At 36.3% G+C, this 20,064-nt stretch overlaps 1 protein-coding gene across 2 annotated transcripts in view; it reads right to left on the bottom strand.

The window, feature by feature from the left end:
* Dennd1b (DENN domain containing 1B) overlaps positions 1-20,064 on the bottom strand; it is a 212,740-nt gene that overhangs the window by 67,871 nt on the left and 124,805 nt on the right. For both annotated transcript variants that reach the window (XM_032915408.1, XM_032915409.1), the window contains 3 exons: positions 16,470-16,570; positions 11,037-11,082; positions 6,387-6,488 (listed from right to left, as the gene is read on the bottom strand). In XM_032915408.1, the coding sequence (XP_032771299.1) occupies positions 6,387-6,488; positions 11,037-11,082; positions 16,470-16,570 (249 nt within the window). The remainder of the gene's footprint in view (positions 1-6,386; positions 6,489-11,036; positions 11,083-16,469; positions 16,571-20,064) is intronic.

Raw genomic sequence — 20,064 nt, 5'->3', positions numbered from 1 at the left:
TATAATTATAATGGTGTGCCCTTTCCTTTCCCCTTCAGACCTTCCCACACACTCTTCCTTGCTCTCCTTCAAATCTGTGGCCTCATTTTTCATGAAAAGTTGCTCCATGCATATATGTATACACCTGCATATTCGTAAATATAACCTTCTTCATCTGTACAATGTTACCTGTACATGTGTTTTCAGGTCTGACCACTTGGTATTGGATAAAAGAAATATTTTGATCAAGACTGATGAATTCGCTTTGCTACGACATCTTAACCTGTGCCCTAATTGATTTATCACTTTAAGTAGAAACAGGGCTATACAATAGCATGTTCGTCATATGAGATAAGAGCATAGACCAAACTCTGACTTAGCATTTAATGGACTGACACATCATCAGCTGCCAGCCAGGCCATGAGGAAATAGTCACATTAAGCCAGAGAACACTGAGCTCTCAAAGCTCCGTACATTACTATGAAAGGCAATTCCCTCAGGGACCATAAAGGCTAATGCTTAATTTATGTTCTCTGCATCTAAACCTAGAACAGGTCTATTCTCCATGTCTCAATGAACTAGAACTGCACGTCAATCTCTGCAACTGCACCTGTCCCTTTTCTTTATAACATCTGTTTATATCTCTAAAACTACATGAGTCACTGTCACAGTACGTGCCTTTAAACTGCAATGTGTGCTTTCTTATTTATCACTGTACTATTAGCTCTCTGCAGGATATGAGAACACAGTAGGTGTTTGATAAATACATGTTGAGCCAATGAATGTCTCAAAATGAAGTAAACAAAACGGACTGTTCCAGAGATGACTTTACCTTAACCTCGCTTTCTCGAGCAGAACATCTATGGATGAGCATTGGATCATAATACATTCCAAAGTTCACCAAGTCATTACAATATGAGCAAAGTTTAGAACAGTCCCAAGGAAGTGTGCTCAGTATTACACACCACAACACTGTCTTCAGTATTGGGAGTCAAGGCTTCACAGGACTAGACTAAAAGGGAGAAGACTTTGAAAGATGAAAATGAAAGTTAGCCATTCTGTTGCCCCTCTTAATTAGCAGTAAGGGAGCAGACAAGCATGCCACTAATAGAGCATATGTGGAGAGTAACTGGGGAAGGGGAGGTGGGGGAATGACATCCTTTAAAATGAAAGGCTTGAGGAAATCCATGGAATCCACAAGCACTTATAGACACTAAAGGGAGGAAACACTAAATCAACTTCATAAATGACAAAAGAGAGGTATAAAGAGGAGATTCACTAAAGCTCCTACTCAAGTGAGAGAAAACCAGGATCCTTGAAATATTCACAAGCATACTGAGGGTTGAGGGCATGTTTCTATTTTTCCCTGTCCTCTTCTTATATTTGAGCTGTAAAAATTTAAACTACTCAAGAAAAGAGAAATAGTACTATCTGTAATATTTAACTTATTAGCAAACAAAAATCTCTTCTTTTAATATGATCATATGTAAGAAAATAATCATTTTAAAAGATAGAGTTTCACAATTAGAAAGCTTTCATAGTGTGGGCTTTCCAGTCTGGCAAAAAATAAAATTTAAAAATTATATGTTATATGTATTATAGGAAAATTCTGGATTTCTTTCTTTTTTCTATTATGAAAATCAAACAAAGGTATTCTTATATAATAATCTAGATAATAACTATACTGAGATTTTTAAAAGCAAACTTCTGTGTCAAAAAATTAAACAGTGTAACTGTATTTCTCATCAGTGATCACTCAGCTAACGCTGACTAATTACAAAGCACAGTAGAGAGGCTGGTATGGCAGAGGTGTGTAACTGATGCCACTTCTCAGAGACAAATGCGCATTTCTCAGAGACAAATGAAACCAGTTTATTTCCTCGGCTCTATTCTATCCACTAAATGTCCTCCATGTTATGCTACAAGTTGAAGAATGTTCTATTGCCTTCCCAGTCTAGACTACTGCAAGCATTTGTTAGAGACTTCCCTAACCATTCAGTACAATCAGGCTTGTAGCAGAGCTGTGACAAACCTAGAACTGATATCATAGCCTCCAGAGCCTTATCTTCTTTGTAACATATACTGTGTCATTTAATTTGTTAAAGCCTCCATATTAAATTAGGGGATCCAGTCAATGAGCTAAACATTTATTGATAATGTTCATGGCCACAAGAGACTAATTTATATACTTTATAATTTTAAGTTAATTTTAAAATCCTCTAAAATAGCCAATCCTTTCCTAAACTGATAAACTCTCTTAAATGTAGCTACTCAAAAATTTAACATAATGTCTCTTTTTGGGGGGTTTTCTTTAGTTCTTTGGATTCCTCATGAGTTTTGTTGATGACTGGAAAATTATGCCTTTCCTTTTTTCACACCACAGTAAAATCATTAGCATATTCCTTCAAAAGATATTCTAAAACATACATGTAACAAGAGTGAGCTCTTACATAAGACCATTTATAAGAAGCACTTCCTAATATTTTAGTAATTTAAAAGGTTTTTATAACAAACATGACTATCAAATATAACAGCATGTAAGTTAGAAGGGTACACAGTGGCTGTTTGATATTTGTGATTTTAATTATACTGACTACTACACCTAATAACATTTAAAGGCAGTAGATACTTTTATAAATCCCTATCATAGAAAAAATATTTTCTAGTGATACTATTTGCAAGATGAAAATATCCTAAAAATGGTGCTGGAAAAATTTAAATAAAGTCTATCAAGTTCTGATTGCTTTCACAGGAGCAAGCTGCCTCTGAATGAGACTGAAAGCGAGCTACTCATTCCTCACAAACCAGCTGACAGTTCCTGTGAGGGATGACGCTCTGCTGGTTGGGACACAGATAAAAGGACCAACCCTATCCACCACAGCTCTAGTTACCAACAGTACTTCCTGTGCTTCAACTTTCTTACCTAAACTAAGAACCAGCTCTTCAATGAACTAAAGTCATCTAAGGAGGGTTATGCACACTGCGGCTTTGTCAGCTGTCACTTCTCAGCAGCTTTCTTCTCTAAAACGTGGGTTATAATTGCTGATCTCAGCATCCCCAGGAGAACATATTTCCTAAATCATACTATAATTCTAATTATCAACCTGACTTTCCGGCAAGCAAATAGGTTATGTTCTCACTTTATGAATAGTAACATTTTCCAAATTATTATAAAATACTAATAATGACAAAAGTTAGGATGAACAGTAAAACTAAGAAACATAAAATTTTAAACTGCTACATAATTAAACTAAGTTTGTCTATAAATATATGAAATGAGAGATTTCAATAGTTCGTTTTGTGAAATTAAATGAACTCATTTGAAATTTCCCCTGTTACATATAATTGAGCCTTTCTTCCCACTCTCATAAACACTACAATAACACTAACTTTGATTGATGGTTACTTAGCCTTAAGGTTTACTTTTTTATTTCAAAATACAACTACTACATATGTTTGAAAATGTCTACATGTAATTATTATTAAAGTGAAGTCACATTATGTTCATACACAAGCTACAACAGCGTGTTTCAATGTGTCCCAGTCTCCCAAAGTTTCTCTGTGTTATCCTTAATGACATTCACAATAAAACACTTGAGTTCACTTTGTTTCTCTCCTTTCTTTCTTTCTTTCTTTCTTTCTTTCTTTCTTTCTTTCTTTCTCTTTTTATGATCCAAATCTATAGTGAAATGATGGAATCAAAAAACAACTGTTCTTGTCAGAAAACAGGAAGAAAGTTTTTTCCCTCCCAAAAGGAAAACAAAGGATTCCTGAAGCTTGCCCTGATTTATTTTTCCAATTTTAAATACCTTAAGAGCAGCGGAAGTGCTACTGGCGTGGTAGTATTTCTAACAGTCAATAAATCTAAAATATTATGTGTGAATATTGGAATGAAGCCATTAAGAAGATTACAGCATGCAACGCACCCGAGGGTCCACAGGAGAAAAGGGCTGGTAATTCAGGACAACTGTGACCACTGACCTTTGAGCAGCCTCGGCCACTGGTCAATGGGACACAGTAATAGAGTGCACATGCACACAGTCACCCAGCCTCTAAGCATAATTTAAATGCTTTGGTGGGTGATTTTAAAAGAACCTCCTTTTAAATTTCAGTTAAGTTATTAACTAATCAAACAATGCCGATAGTAATACCTTTTAGACTTCAAGACTGAAAATTAATGTAAGTCAACACAGTCAGGGTTTCATCAGCTCTTTCTAAAGCGTCTGCCGTTTTACACTGTGTTGTAATACGTTATTGTGCTTCCTATAGAGCTCTAAAAGGGCAGCCCTGGAAACCGATGATAACGAGAACTTTATTAGAGATTCTTTGAACAACAGTCTAAAATATTTTAAAAATTCACCATAACCTTAATAATGCACCTCCTATTTCCAACAAATGGCTCTCGTTCTAGCTCAGAGCTTTTATTTGCCAAGTCTTCAGCATGCACAAGTGTGAGGCCATCAGACAGCAGAATCCCTGCAGTCCGTGTGCCGGGCCGGCTGGCAAGGCTCCTTCTACCTACAGCCTTGCAATGGCAGTTAGGCTAATGTGCTAATGAGGAAGCTGCATAGACTCTTTTGTAGTCTCATACTTGTATCTATACATCTCTGAAAGCTGGTCAGCATCCCTACACATTTAAATCAATATCTTAATTACCAAAAAATTATGTAAGAGAAGTACTTCTCAGTTCAAAGGAATTCCCATTATGCTGAGACTTCAAAGGCTCGTCTCAGGGATCGAGCTCGGTGCGCTATACAGATTTTAATATTGTGTAGAGAAAGGCCAAGTTCCTCTCTCTTCTTTTTAGTAAACAACCCTTCCTCCTAAAGCCTAACAGTAGGTACTGTGCAGAGCATAAGGAAAGTGTTTAGAAAAGCTGGAATGCTATTTTCACAATTTCACTATGTAGTGAAAAATATTCGGATGGATTTCTAACCGCATAGCAAATGTATCCCGGCAGTCTGCAGAACTCCATAAAGAAGCGTCTGGCTGCATTGGGTAACAAGAGAGCATCAGTGTCCACTGGTCTAGTCTGGACTGTTCACACAGGGCAATGTTACAACAATGAGAACACAGTTCAGCTTAATGAGCTTAAAGGTCAGAGAGTTGGTTATTGATAAACATAAGTAATCTTGCTTTAATATTAAACTCCCATTTTTCTACCACTGGCTATAAGAATGAGCTAGGTTACAATTGGTTTGTTTTTAAATTGGATATTTTTAATTTACTTTTTGAAACTCCTTAATAATAAAGAAAAAATTTTGCAAAGTTTATTTTTAATTCTCAAATTTTAATAACTTTGAAAAGAATGGGCTTTTTGAGGGTTTCTAAAGAAGGGAGTCATTTTAAACTCAGTACAATCTTATTAAGATATTTTAATAGCCATTAAATACCTACAGAAATAGCACTAGTTTGCAATTTCGCCCTATATTAAAGAGCATAAAAGCCAAAACTGCAATTTTATACTGACTGTTTAATATAAAATACAAAATATATCCTATTAAAAACTGCAAGCAAACATACACACACACACACACACACACACACACACACACACACACACACACACACACACACACTCTCTGCAAGATCAAAGACCAAAAGAGAACTGGCACTTAATTTATCAGCTTTACAGACAAAAGACAGTTTTCGTCATTTCAAAAGGATCAGATGTCTTTTATGACAAACTGGGTTTGCAGTTTAATTTACAAATAGAATCTAAGGAAGCTTTCTCTGCTCCGCCACAGCACATGACCAACTGTAGGTTTTCATTCTTGTGGCCCTCAGCAGGACAGGAAAGATTAAAATAAAACTGAAATAATTTAGAGAAAACAAATAAATGTTTCAGAAAGTTGAGAGAGATCAAAGCCAGAATTTTCTGACCCCAACTGTACAAGCATTTCTTATTATATTGACCAGTGCCATCAGATCATTAATTAAAAGGAAAGGCGCTGGCAGGTGGCAGGGAAGCAAAAGCCGATAATTGGCCCCTTCTTCTTCTTGCCTTCAAAAACTCTCTCGTTCTTTCGCAAGACATGCCACTAGGCAGACAGAATGCCTACTTTGTAATATAATGATTAAGATGAGATGAAGAGACTTGATGTTTAAAGAAACTCTACCTAATGAATGCATCTAGCTTTTTAATTATGATCCCTTTCTACAATAAGGAATATGGTATTCCATTTAACATCTCAACTGCCAAAAGGAAAAAAATATTAAAAATAGAACTTACACTGATCCTTCTTATAACCATCATATACACTGACTTTAAAGGTCCAGATACAAAGTAAAAACACACACACACACACACACACACACACACACACACGCACACACACACACACACACACACAAAAACCCATAACTTGAGAGTCCAGCAAAAAACATCCTTGACCCCTTGGACTTACCACATCACTGGGTAGGCTGTTCACGTCATTAAATGGTGATTCTAATGTGTTTGTGTCAACATTTAACATAACCACATCTTCCAATGATTTATTTTTCACTCTCTGTTTAAAAAACACAATTATGAAAAAAACCTTATTATATTTTTCTTACAAAATTAAGATGAGTTTGGAAACAAAATAAAGTATCTTGGTACATTCAGCTTGGGAAAATTCAATATTATAAAATAATGCAAATGGCTTTGCTTTTTGAGAAAGAAAATTTGATTATAGTTCATTTAAAAAAATTTGATTAGAATGCTTATGCTTGAAAATTTCCTCATCTACTCTTAAATTAATATAACTGCCAAAAATTTAGCCCAACAAAAACTTGTAAAATAGGCAGAGGTATATCAAATATAAAAACTATAGCCTTTACCATTTGAATGTCAATTCTATGATATGGTAATTTGTTCCCAGCTTCAAATCTATTTTAGCATAAATACACTGGAGAGATTATATTTATATACTATCTCTCTAATAATTATATTATATTTATAACAACTATGACTCCAGTACTGACCTACATTTCAGTGAATAAATGTTTTCCCATACTGCTCTACCAATATGCATCAAGGGGTGGGACTGAAAGTGAACTAGGAAGACAATGGAGAAACTACTCTCATGTGATTTCCCAAGTGTGGCCTCATATGAATTTCTGTGTAAAGAGTAATATTTCACAGTCCATCAGATTGGCCTGTCTTTCCATGTCGTTCGAAAATTTCGTCAGAGTATCTCAGTAAGTTTCCAAAAAATGGTGAACAATAAAAATTTTATCTAATTGTACCTAAATGGGAAATAGGTACAGATTACTCTCTGTTTGACATTATCTACTTAAATTACTGAATTGGTATCACAACACCCCTCAGAGGTAAGTGATGCAGTCAGGGAATGAAATACAATCCCAAATCCAGAATTCCACATTCATGTAGGCTTACTGGTGAACGGGAATGAGTAATTTGAATACAGACTTTAAATATCCTTCTGCACAAGGCACTTTGTACTTTCAGTTAAGTGCATCGAGATTTTTTGCTAGAGAGAGAACAAAAGAGGAGGTCTCTCCATGTAGCCCTGGCTGTTCTGGAATACCGTGTAGACCAAACCAACCCTGAACTCACAGGGATCCTCTTGCCTTTCCCTTCTAATGTCGTGATTAAATGCACTATGCATTACTAGCTATGTGTTTCAAATTTAAGTAGTTTAACCAGCTGATTATTAATAAAGTGCCTCTGATACATTTTGGATTTCAAGCCTTTGAGTATTTAGCCAAATGTCAAGTTTCCTAAACAAGTGAGACCTGAGATGAGGAATGTCTCTGTGGTAAGAAATCCACAATTTACACTGTGTGTTCTCGAGGGACACTGGCTCTAAAATTAGTTTTGTAAAAGACATAATTACTACAAATTCAGAGTTAAGATATGTCTACCTCTAAGTTATTATCAAAAAATCATTTTTCTGGTGATATAATTAAAATTCTACACACACGTCTATAAATATATTTACTTCCTTTTCCTTTCATGTGTCCAAACACTCAGACATAGTGTCTACGTGCCACCAAGACCTTCTGATGACATCAGCACAGCAGCCTGCACAACGGCGTCACTGTGGTACACAGACTTCTCCCATTGCTGTTAGATTTTAAGGCAGATACCAACAATATTAAATTATATTCAAGGGACTACTGAAGAAACCAAAGAATCTGCTCAGTACTAATAAATAACCTAAAACCTTAACATCAAGATAAATTTACTTAAGCAAAGGCGCAAAGTAGGTTGCTAACACTCTTGTTCCTCTCCAAAGTGAAGTGTTCGCAGCTCTGTCTTCTCTGACTAGGCATGCAAATCAAAAATGGTATCTCTTCCTCTGTCTCATATTTTTATATCTTTTGAGGGATGCAATTTAAAAGAACACATGAAAATGGCTTTTTTTTTTTTCAGAAAAGTAAGAACATCCTGCTGGGCCCAGAGTGAGAAGCTGGTGAGAGCGGTGAGGCCATGCGTGTGTAAATCTCCCTGGTCCTGTAGATTCAGCCCTTGCACACACTGTGGCGACGCACATTGTGCACACTGGTGTGCACAGGGCAGCAATCACAGAGCCCTTCCAAGGAGTTACTCAGAGAAGGACTTAGTCAGCACTTAACTGCCCCAGAAGGCTGGAGTTCAGGGAGAATAACATCTATTTCCCTTATTCAGAATAAATTTATACTTTGAAATGATACTTTTCAACATTCTTTACTGACAGTTATATTAAAAACAAGTGAAAGGAGGTTTCAAAGGACATAGGATTATAAAGTTATAAAGTCATGCTTTAGAACCTGGAGGGCTTTCTACAATTAATAATATTAGCTGAGACTGTGAGGACCAAAAAGAGGAGAACACTTTTTAGATTTTCTTTAAAATGTTGCAATTGCAAAAAAAAAAAAAAAAAATAAGGGGGGGGGAGGTACGAAAACTTACTCATTGTTGTCTCACAGAATAACTACCCAACTACTTATACTATTTTAGAACATGTAGTATAAAAATAAAAAAATAAAAATTTGAATGTTTGATAGTGACATAATTTAGAATGAACTTCATAGTTTAAGAAAATTGCCCAGATTTTTAAGTTCTTTGGTGTTTTGTCTGCATGTATGTATGTGTGAAGGTGTCAGAAGCTCTTTACAGACATGTGTGGACTGCCATGTGTGGGCTAGGAATTGAGCCCGTGTCCTCGGGAAGAGCAGCGAGGACTCGTAACTACTGAGCCGTCTCTCCAGTTCCTTATGCACTTGGTTTAAAGGACGTTCAGATGCATCTCCTCCCCTGTCAGCATGCAGAACACAGGCTGATAAACGACATGCTCACAGCACAGGAAGGTGGAGCAACTCCACACAGTCCATCATGGCTCTAAAAATCCTACTTCAAAAAAGGAATCAACTGAAAGTTAAAACGGTTTTCTTCAAAACAGTAATTTTCAAATATTAAAAAAACATCAAAAATCAATTTCAGAAGATTGAGGGAAAAATAATTTAAATATATCTTAATTTTTCAAAAAAAATTTAAATTTAAACTTTCTTTTTAAGTGGCCAATAAGTATGTAATAAATTAAATACTCAATGTGTTTCCTCACCCATCGTAATTTGGAAAAGACTAATTATTTGTTTTAAAGGTGGTTTTAGATGTATTCCACACATAAAAATTAATATAAGGATACCAAATACTCTCACCAATTTTAAATAGTGTAGCTAAGTAGATACAATACAAAATTATGTGTGGAATTAACACATTTACATTAATAAAACTTTATTACTAATAAGAAAGAAATCTGAGCAATTAATTGAATGAAAGTCAATGTAGCAAAATTCAGGTATACTACCTGATCTAATCACAGATAACACCTACCTGTTCATGCCTCATTTCATATACTTCATCCTTGGCTTATAATAGTTTCTTAAAATTAATAAAATATAAGGAGTCACAAACTTATCCCACTCTCACTTCAATCCTAAACACATGTCAAACCTACTAAAATCCATTAAAATCTAAACTTTAGTAATGATGAAACAAAAGAATTATTGCATTAAGATTTTGAAAAAACTTCTCAAACCTGAGAATAGGTAGAATTCTATAATCAAACGTTTTCTCAAGAATTGGGCTCTATTTTAGCACAGAGCCGTCTCAGATCAAAGCAAAGCCCAGGATTGAACACTAGCATTGGACACAGTAGGACGAGCAACCTGAGTGGTCAGCGCGCTCTCTAGGTCCTGTACTGCACTGCAGAAGCTACCCTGTACAACAGCAACAGAGAGAGCCGTTCCCATGACACTGACATCAGCTAGCAGAATGATGCCACTCAGATGACTCAAACCTGTGTTTTAGCCTTTTGGTAATTAATCTGATAATCTTACAAGAAGCCTTTTCTAGAAATCTCATAAACTATAAACCCGAGTGTTTAAGTTTAATGAGTTTCAGTTTGGGGATAAAGTAAATAACAAAACTCATTTTGAAATGATGTGATGACAAGGAAAAAACAAGAGCCCTACTAACTTCATCTTCTACAGTAGGACTGAAACTCTGAAGGTGAAGGATATTCCTTGCCCTCTTACTTCTGCCTGTCACCAAGGCCTGGCCTAGCATTGGGGGCACCCTTGCTCAGCCTGTTAAAGACTTGAACCACAACAATGAACCACCAAGACTGGTTAATACGTTTATCATTAGTATGTTAAACTCACATTCTGCAAATCAACTGATAAACTGAAAATAATGAAGTGTAAAAGAAACGAAAACTGACTTGGTGAATCATAAAAAATAAAATTTAATTTCAAAATATTGTACCAAATATAAGATACAGAAAATCTCAAGTTGTAAGAAATCACTATCAGGGAACAATGATTTTCTTATTTAAAATGACCACATGACTTCAAGCACAACCATTCCCATAGGTTTGACGGTGTCACAGGGCAAACTAGTACACTTCATTAAAGGGACACTTTCAGAAAATATTCTCTTGAGTATATCCATAATGTCAATCTAATACATCCTAGAATTAATCAAATATGCTTTCTAAAAAAAACCTCTTTATCTATTACTTCTAATTAATTAGTTTTATAACTATCTTACTGTAAAAGATACTCACCTCTATGAGACTGGAGTGTATTCCAATCAGGTATGGCATTGGGGCACTAAATTAAAAATATATATGTGTATATAGATTCATATAGTTCATTAAAAACTGAAACAACATTAACATCATTCAAATGCTTAAAACTTAATTTCAAGTGATCAGTCCACCATAAGACATTACAAATGTTCAAAATTATGTAATATATAAAAGTTAAATTTTATTTTTAGGCCATTAATATATTTAAGACTGGTTGATATAAAAATCTCTAAATCCCTTATTTTTAAGACAAAAGTTCTATACCTAAGTAACATTTTATTTAAGAAGACTATCAAGGTGTAGGTCAAATATTTCTAAATAACTATCAAAGTATCTCCATTTCTTTTCCACATTATCTCTTGGTCAGTTTGATTATTTCTGCTAGTTTAGTGGTTTCGTTATCTTGTACCTATGATGTCATGGACACTCAGGCACCAAGTCTGTATCTCGTGTTTTCTCACTGCTCTAGAGTCTGCAAGGCAGACACTGCAGTCCCCTCTGTGCTCCTTCCCTCAGCCACCTTCAATTTATTCTACTTTCATTGCCACTGAACTAATAATTTTAATAAAAAATTTAAGTCTAATAATGATTTTAAATTAACTATTTCAGGTCATGACTTAGGGACCATACAAGATCCAGTTACTAGGAAAGAAACTTGGATGCAGTGAGAAACACTGAGGAAGGGACACACTTTCTCCTGGATTTTACACTCTAGCAGAAAATCCAGACACTAAATCAATTTAATATGTTAACATATGTTAAATTAGGTAAATGTTAGACATAATTGTTAGGAAATAGAAGATGCAATGTATTCATCTTGAAATTTCAAAAAAGAAAAAAGTGAGGGCAGACAGATATCCATGAAAATGATAAATAATATGAGAAGAAACTGTTTTTTAAAAAAACACATTTTTGGGAATCATTTATAGATATCCCTGACCTTTAGCCTTTTGTACTAATGCAAATCCTGTTTCTCAAAGAATTACTAATGTTCTGAGCATCACTGTTACCACACAGACCTGCCCAGGCTCCCACATTTGCACTGTGCTGCAGAGGAGAAGTACCAGGTGATGCTAACAGACATCCTGACCACTGCCCTCCTCTCAAGACACCTCAACATTCAAAAATTAGTTAAGGCTAACTGAACAGTAATCTATATAGCCACAGTTCCAGAAACCATAAGCCATGCAGCTTCTCACTCTCGTAATTCACATTCCAAGTTGCCTTTTCCTTGTAGCCATGCTCCTTCATATTCTTTTAAATGTCTATGCTACGGGTCATCTGGATGGAGTTGGTGTGATGTTCTGGAAACATCACTTGACTCTTACATGCCTTGATCTCCTTAGGAACCAACACCCTTTGTACCTTCAAAGGGGAAGAAAGACAGAAGAGGACGTTTGGACCTTGCTAGGAAGGGGAAGCTGACTGGTGAGCTGGTCCAAGTTCTCCTCCCTGGGTTCTTTCTGTGACTCCACAGGACATAAAATGCAAATCACTATCCAGGCCTCCAAGAGCAGCTTGGGTGACTGTCACAAGACAAGATGGCCGACTTCCAGTATCTTAAATATGACACATCCACCAAACCTCAAACTTCAGTATGGCAATCTTAAAATCTCCACGGGAACATCCAGGTCCTCGGAAGTTTAGACTATCTTACCGATGATATTTACAATACAAAAATGCCCACAGCATCTCTAATTGCAAAGGATGTTTTAAGGAGAGTTAAATAAAATACTCACACCTTGTAAAACTAAGAAGTATCTCCATCTTACAAATGTTGGGCAAACACCAAGTAGAATAGCATTTCATAAAAGAGGGGCCTAAACTAAGACAGTAACTTAGGAAATATATCCATTAAAAGCTCTTCAAAATGTTTTTAAAAGCTACTTTCTTCTTAAGATGATGCTTTGTACATCAATTTTGCTTTTTACAAATAATGTGTTCATATAAATTAAGGTATAATTAAAATTATAAAAATGGAACCACTGAGCATTGCTTTTCAGTTCATTTTTCTCACTAGTTTTTTGTAAAATCCAAAATGTACAGCTGCTTGAACTAAAAGCACTGGAGTCTAATTTTCTAAAATCATAATTGACAGAATAAAGTTCTGATAGTCAAATACACAGGTGCTTCTTTCCCACTGGATGGTATATATTTCCCACTGGATGGTATATATTTCCCACTGGATGGTATATATTCTACTGGGGCATAAGCCAAATCTCCTGGAAAGTCATTGTGCAGGCCTAGCTGGCCATCCTACTCTGAAGAGGGATTTGGTACATCAGGAGGGCCCAGTGTGGACCCAGATGGTCTATTATCCACATGCAAGGCTATCTCAGGGCCCACAGTCTGGGGAAATGTTAGAAGAGACAGTACAGGTAGCTCAGAACTAATTCTTCTTCGTGGTAGAACTCTACTCAAAATCACTTTTTTTCCTTCCTGAGCTTACTTATAAAGAAACTGCCCTGACACATACTATTGCAACAATCAGGTAGTCTGAAAGAATATATTTTTTAAATTTTATTCTTCTCTTTTAAGCTAAATTTGAATATTTAAAAAAATAATCAGAGAAGCCAACTAAATGGCCAACTTAAATACCACTTGAGCAGATTAAAAACTCCATTATTATCTTGGTGGTCTTACAGCAACACTTCTTCCCAAATACGTCATAGGTTTTAAGCATCTGACAACAGATGGACTATATTGGAGGACAGTTATTTTGCTTAAGAAGAAAACACAAATAATATCACATAGCAAGAGTGCTGTCCACTACTGCTCAGATGTCACCTGTGTCTCCTTTGCGTGACTCTGGATAGTAATTGGAATGTTATAGGACTATTCTATACTTGGATGTGTAGAGAGAAGTGAACACATAGCCATGTACATTCATTAGTGACTTTCAGTAAATAAACAAGTAAAGAAGTTTATTCATTGCTTTACATATTCATAGCTTGCCAAATAACTGGCCTTTAAATGTTGGATGGGTGAGTGGGTGAGTATGTGCATGAGTGGGTGGGTGGGTGGATGGATAGATGGATGGATGGATGGATGGATGGATGGATGGATGGACCAAGGAGGTAGTAAAACTGTCAAAGGACCAAGATGTGATGTTCATCTATGGTCACAAGAGGGCATTATGGTTCTCCAAAGTCTAGGGCACGTTACCAATACGGGGTGCAAACATAGATAGGTTTTATGGATCCACAACTATTTCAAGACTTGCAATAACCCAATCATTCTGGAATGATAACCAAGATATATATATTTATGTTTTTTTCCTCAGAAAATGTGGCCCATGTGTAACCTGGTGTGAGTTATTTTCTCAATGATATTGAGACCCATGGGATAACTTTTATTTTTTTTTCTTCCTTCAGCAAATATCAGTATGATCCTAATATCAAGGATATAAATAGAGAATCATTTTCCTAGGAAACTATTAAATTTACTTGCATAGATGGGTAGACAAAACTGAGACTATCACATGACTTAAAGTCTCAGAAAGTTTCAAGTAATAACTTGTTTGGACACTACTCTCTACTCTAAACTAAAGATTACTGACACAAAGGCTGTTAGGACTTGACCTAAGGACTATTTCTACCATTAGAATTAAGCAAGCAAACAAGTAAAAGAGAAAAAATGGGAGGAGCTTCTTTACTTATAGTGGAAGCAGCAGCAAAGATTTGATAGCAGGGTCATAATCAAGAAAATAGTTCTGGAAAGAATTTGTGCATTGTTGAATACTTTTAAATTAAGTTTTAGAAAAGTTTAAATATATAACACTACAGAGAATTAACCTTAAAGGTGTGTTACCATGTTACCAAAAAAAAATTATGATGCAACTAATATTGCAAAATATAATTCTATTATTAGTTCTCAAAATGACTTTAATTACATAAAACTTTTAGGAAAGAGTTTTAAATGTTTAGTTCTAGAGTTTTGTATATAACAATCTATTGTCTATGTCAAAATGAACAAACTATATTTTCTACATTTAATGAAAAAGAGGTTTTAAGTGTGTTGGTCAAAGGAAAACTTTTAAAATGATTAACAGAAAAGCTTACTCATTGATCTGACTTTCTACTTACGATCTGTGTGTATTGCACTTCATGATATAATGACGTTACATCCTGTAGTCTCCTAAACTATTTCTCCTTTCAAGTTCCCCAAGGAAAGAACAGCAGTAGTGAGTCACTGCCTACCTTCTTCACAGCATGAGCAATGCTCTTACTACACTATGGAAACACACAGTACAGCAGTGTCACCAATCTGGATAAGTGCATGCATTGTTCTGAAGATGGCTTGTCACAGAAACTTAACAGAACACCTACCTTTTGTATAAAGATGGTGTATTTAAATAATCACAATCCTTAAGTAACTTTAAATAATATCTTTCATGACATTTTTAAATAAACACATCAATTCCAAAGAACTTTGATTTTTACGAATACTGGCTTTGATATAAAGAAACCATCAATGTCAAATGATTTCTTTCCCTCTCCTCCTAGCTCTTTCCCCTGCCGTGTGTGTGTGTGTGTGTGTGTGTGTGTGTGTGTGTGTGTGTGTGTATGTGTACACATGTGTCATACGTATATATAAATTCATGATTTGGAGAAAGAAATCTCAACAAATTTATTCAAAATTAAGCTATGCCTACAGGTGAGTATGCGATGAAAACAATTCTTTATCCTCCAATACCAAAACTATTACAATGGAGCCTAGTTCTTCTGTTGCTTCATCAAATACAATCAAGGCTTCTGCTCTGCAGTCTACTCCTTGTCTGGCCTCACAATATACAAGCCTTGCTATATTCCAGTCTAAGAGAACAAGAAGGCCATTGGCCATTGTTCTGGTTTCTACTGGCCCGACTGGACTCAGATTACTGAGTTCACTGGGAGTGTTTCTAAAGCCAGCCGGTTCTCTCAGTTACTTTCACACTTTCCACGCTGTCTTCATGGCTACCGTAGGCTGAAACTTTGCCTTCTACCAGACTCAGAAAAATTCTTGTCTTAGACGCAACCTCTTTGACAACGCTGTTGTCAGGGTGCTGCTAAAAAGAGATGTGAAGGAGAAGGTGCCGCTGGTGAGGTATGAAGCTTACCCCGAGCGAGCGATGGGATTATGGGTAGATTAGGAGCCGTGTGTAAACTTTGAGCCACAAAATAAAATTATATTTCTTACTTACACATTATTTTTTCTAAATAACTATTGAAGACATTTGCAAAATTTAAAGAACTAAGCTTGTCAAATCTGAATTTTTATTTTTTGGAAAACATACTCTGATATATAACAAAGTACTCCTTAATACTTACAATTAATCTGCAAGTCAAGTTTCTGTGATTTCTTTAATCTATACTGACCATAATATAAAGGTCTTTTTCCAATGGTGAAATCTGGCGAAGGCCAGCTTACCAGCAGTAGTCCAGCAGGTGTGGAGGAAGCACAGGGATATATATGTGTTGCCAGTACATCGGGTAGAGCAGAGCGGCCGATCCATGGAGGCAGGCAGTTAACTAAAATTCACAGAAGGGGAACAGTGGTGAGGAGCTGCTGACCCTCTAACAAAAAGGCATGTTCAAAGTATCAAAGATGAGTGGTCATCATAGCACAATTTACACGGTGACATAGCGCACACTGTTTTACAACTCTACATGTAAAAGTCTGTGTCTCAAAGGTCTCTCTGAAAAACACACAAACTGCAAAAGAGCTTTCTTGGGAATCATATGCAGATTGCTATATTCAACTTGAAAACCTAGTTAGGGTCAAATTTTGGACCATAAGTAAAATTTGAACGGAAAAAACCTCAGTGAGTCTCTCAGAAAATATTGTAGGAAATGACAATTTGTGCAGCACAGTCTGCGCATCGCTCAGATGAATACAGCACGATTAAATATGGGAAGAAGAGAGGCTGAAAGCTCCTGAGGGATATCATTAGGGCAAATTGCCAAGAATGAAACATGAGCCAGTCAGGAGAGTCTGGAGCTGCGCGAATACCAGGGGACTGCAGTGTTCGACAGTCGGAGCCTCAGTAACGTGTGAACTGTGGGTTACGGTATCAAGAGACTCTGTTCACTGACACACAGAATGTCACTATTGACCAGCGAGCTGCCCAAGCTTGACAGCTGTACTGCAGGAAGCCAAGTATATCATAATTTCGTATTTAAGCTGCTCATTCCAGATTAACATTTTGTTTCCTAGCTTTCTATCAAGCAGCTGCAATTACACTGCTGCTACATTAGACGTAATTGCCATTTTAATTGTGTTTTGCTAAGCAGTTAGTAAAAGAATTCTAATGCTTAACAAAGGGATACCATTCTTTTTCTCCCTAACTAATCCTCGTTCACATTTCTTTCTATGTGGCTTTTATTTTTAAAATTATTACAGTTATAAAGTATATTCTTGGTGATTAAAGGAGTAATTAAACCAGTGTTCTTTTTCATTGTGCAGTGTTTTACAATAGTCTCCATGTCAAGGTTCTCAAAGAAGTCCTTTTAGCTAACTTGAAGGAGGATTTTTTTTAAAACTATATGAAACTAAACCATATACTTTCCATAAGAAAATTGCTCCATCTTTTTAAAAGAAGTCAAAATATACACATAATAGCTACATTTAAAACAATAATACATGGACACAAAGCAATCAAAATCTCATTAACAGCATCACCATTCTACATGTAAGTATAAAATGACTTCATTCAATAAAAATCAATTACAGTAATGTGACCTAAAATAAAAATGTTTCAATTGTCAATCACCTGTTCATGTATATTATGCATTTTCCAGTAAGACCTTTTATCGATGTTACATGACAATAATGCAGTCTGACTCAGACTCTGGTACCAAACCAGAAGCACTCAAGTGCCTTGCAAACTGGCTGTGTTAGTTTCTCACAGTATTCTTTCAATAAACAATACTTTTCATTCCTTAATTACAGCAAACACTATGCCACTAGGAGGCATTAAAATACTTCTATTTAACACGGACAGACCAAAGATCTGAGGAGATTATGAAGCAGATTAGAGGCTAAAAATGAGGCTCAACTACACACTGCCAAATTCTCCAAGAGCTTTCAGACGCTGGTCGTGAACTGTGCATTTTCACGTCTTTCTAAGCTGAGAGTTTACATTCCTTAGAGAAGCATAGTTATGTACCTTGTGCGTGTGGAAACAAATTACTTTTGTAACATCTCACTTAAACTTTTAAAAAGGAAAGCTTACCTTTCTTACTGAGAAAAGAAACGTGAAGCAAAAGGAACAGCTTATCTAAGAAGAGGAGCCGCCATGAGGGCGAGATTCCACTGAGTGCATACCGTGCAGACAACCGCCCAACCCCTGCAGCTACCCTACCCACACGCCCGAGCCCCTAAGCATGTAATGCAGTGTTCACCAGCGAGCAATGGCGCTACGTGGTGAGAAGAAGGACTGGCTTCTTAGAAGATGGCTTCTAAGACCATACATGCTGTGTCACAAATCCCTGCACTGCTCAGCGTTTGGCAAGTGACACCCTTGCTAATCAGGCCTACCCAAGGAGAACTGTCACCCAGCCCTTGGAAACATTCCAGACAAAAGGACAGGGAGAAGGTAAGAATACAGGACAATCTCTTTTTAGCTCATGTCTGCCTTAAGAAACCCCACTCACTGTATCACTTGAATGAATACACATACTATAGGGCTTATTTATCTACTATATGTAGGCTTCAGACTTCCATAGGTCTATAAGGAATTATACTTCCACAATGATGGCAATATTAATTAAAAGTTGTTCTCAAGTACAAGACATTCAAGCACATACTTATGAAGACAGAAGACCAAAGAAGATCCAATGTGCACATTCTACCAACAGTACACAGAGCTGTAGTGTTTTAAAATTGAGCAATTATTACAGCGTGAAGTTGAATAGAAGACAGCAAAGTTACAAGTAAATAAATATCACAATTATAAGAAAATAGATGACACTAAGTCACTAAGCACACACATGTAGGTTGGATGAAATCTAGCACTCAGTTTTCCAAGTGCAGAGCTTGGAGACGGGTAGAGCTGCATGGCCTGTGATAGCTGCTTACAGAAGCTGGTCTCAAGTGCCTGGTCATTAACACAAAACGTTGGCAGTGGACGGTACAAGTACGTTCTGTCATGGTCAAAACTCTATGCTTAGATGACATGAATTGCAGTATTTCAAATGCTTAGTGAAAGATTCTTATCTGAACCAGATGGCTCTTCGTATATACAGTCTACCAACAAAATATATACAAAGATTAAGTTTAAATGTTTTAAAGCCTTCTAGTAGTTATGAAATCAGGAAAATCATAACATCTTTGCTTACACCGACAAAAAAAGTATTACCTTCTATATTATCACATAAGACACACAGAGACCCAGTCTTCAGAGGCGTACATGTCTTGGGGAAGGCTAACTGTAAGGCTATCATACTTTGCAAATTGAGCATCCTTTTCTAAAATCTCTAAACCCCAAAAGATTCCAAATTCTTTAACTTTTTTCAACGCCAACATGACACTAAGTAGAAAACTGCACTCCTGGTCTCATGTAACAGGTTCCAGTCAAAATGCATGTGTACTAAAAATATTGTTTAAAAGTACTTTCAGGTTTCATGTCCAAGGAATATATGAAAGTTGAATGAATTCTGTTTGGATTCAGATGCCAAACTCAAATATTTTATAATGTTTCTTCAAATATTCTAAAAGTCAAAACACTCTGGTACTGCGTATTTCAGACAAAGGATCAACAACTGTCAGCTAGAAATGCTATGAAGAAATCTAAAAGAGAGTAAGTGTTGAATAACAGAGAAACTTGTATAGACAGAGGACTGGGAGAGAACTCTGATGTGACTGAATGGGGCCCAAATGAAGTACGAGAACAGTCTTGTGACCTAGGGAGAACATTCTCTCTGCGAATGAAACAGCAGTCAAAACCCTTGGCATAGTCTCTCCAGAGCACGAGGAGGCTGCTCAGATTAGACAGAGCTAGCAGGAAGACGGTAGGAAATGAGAT

Source organism: Rattus rattus, chromosome 10 (assembly GCF_011064425.1).
Source record: "Rattus rattus isolate New Zealand chromosome 10, Rrattus_CSIRO_v1, whole genome shotgun sequence".
In the NCBI taxonomy this organism is placed as follows: Eukaryota; Metazoa; Chordata; class Mammalia; order Rodentia; family Muridae; genus Rattus; species Rattus rattus.
This window is presented reverse-complemented; position numbering and strand designations above follow the sequence as displayed.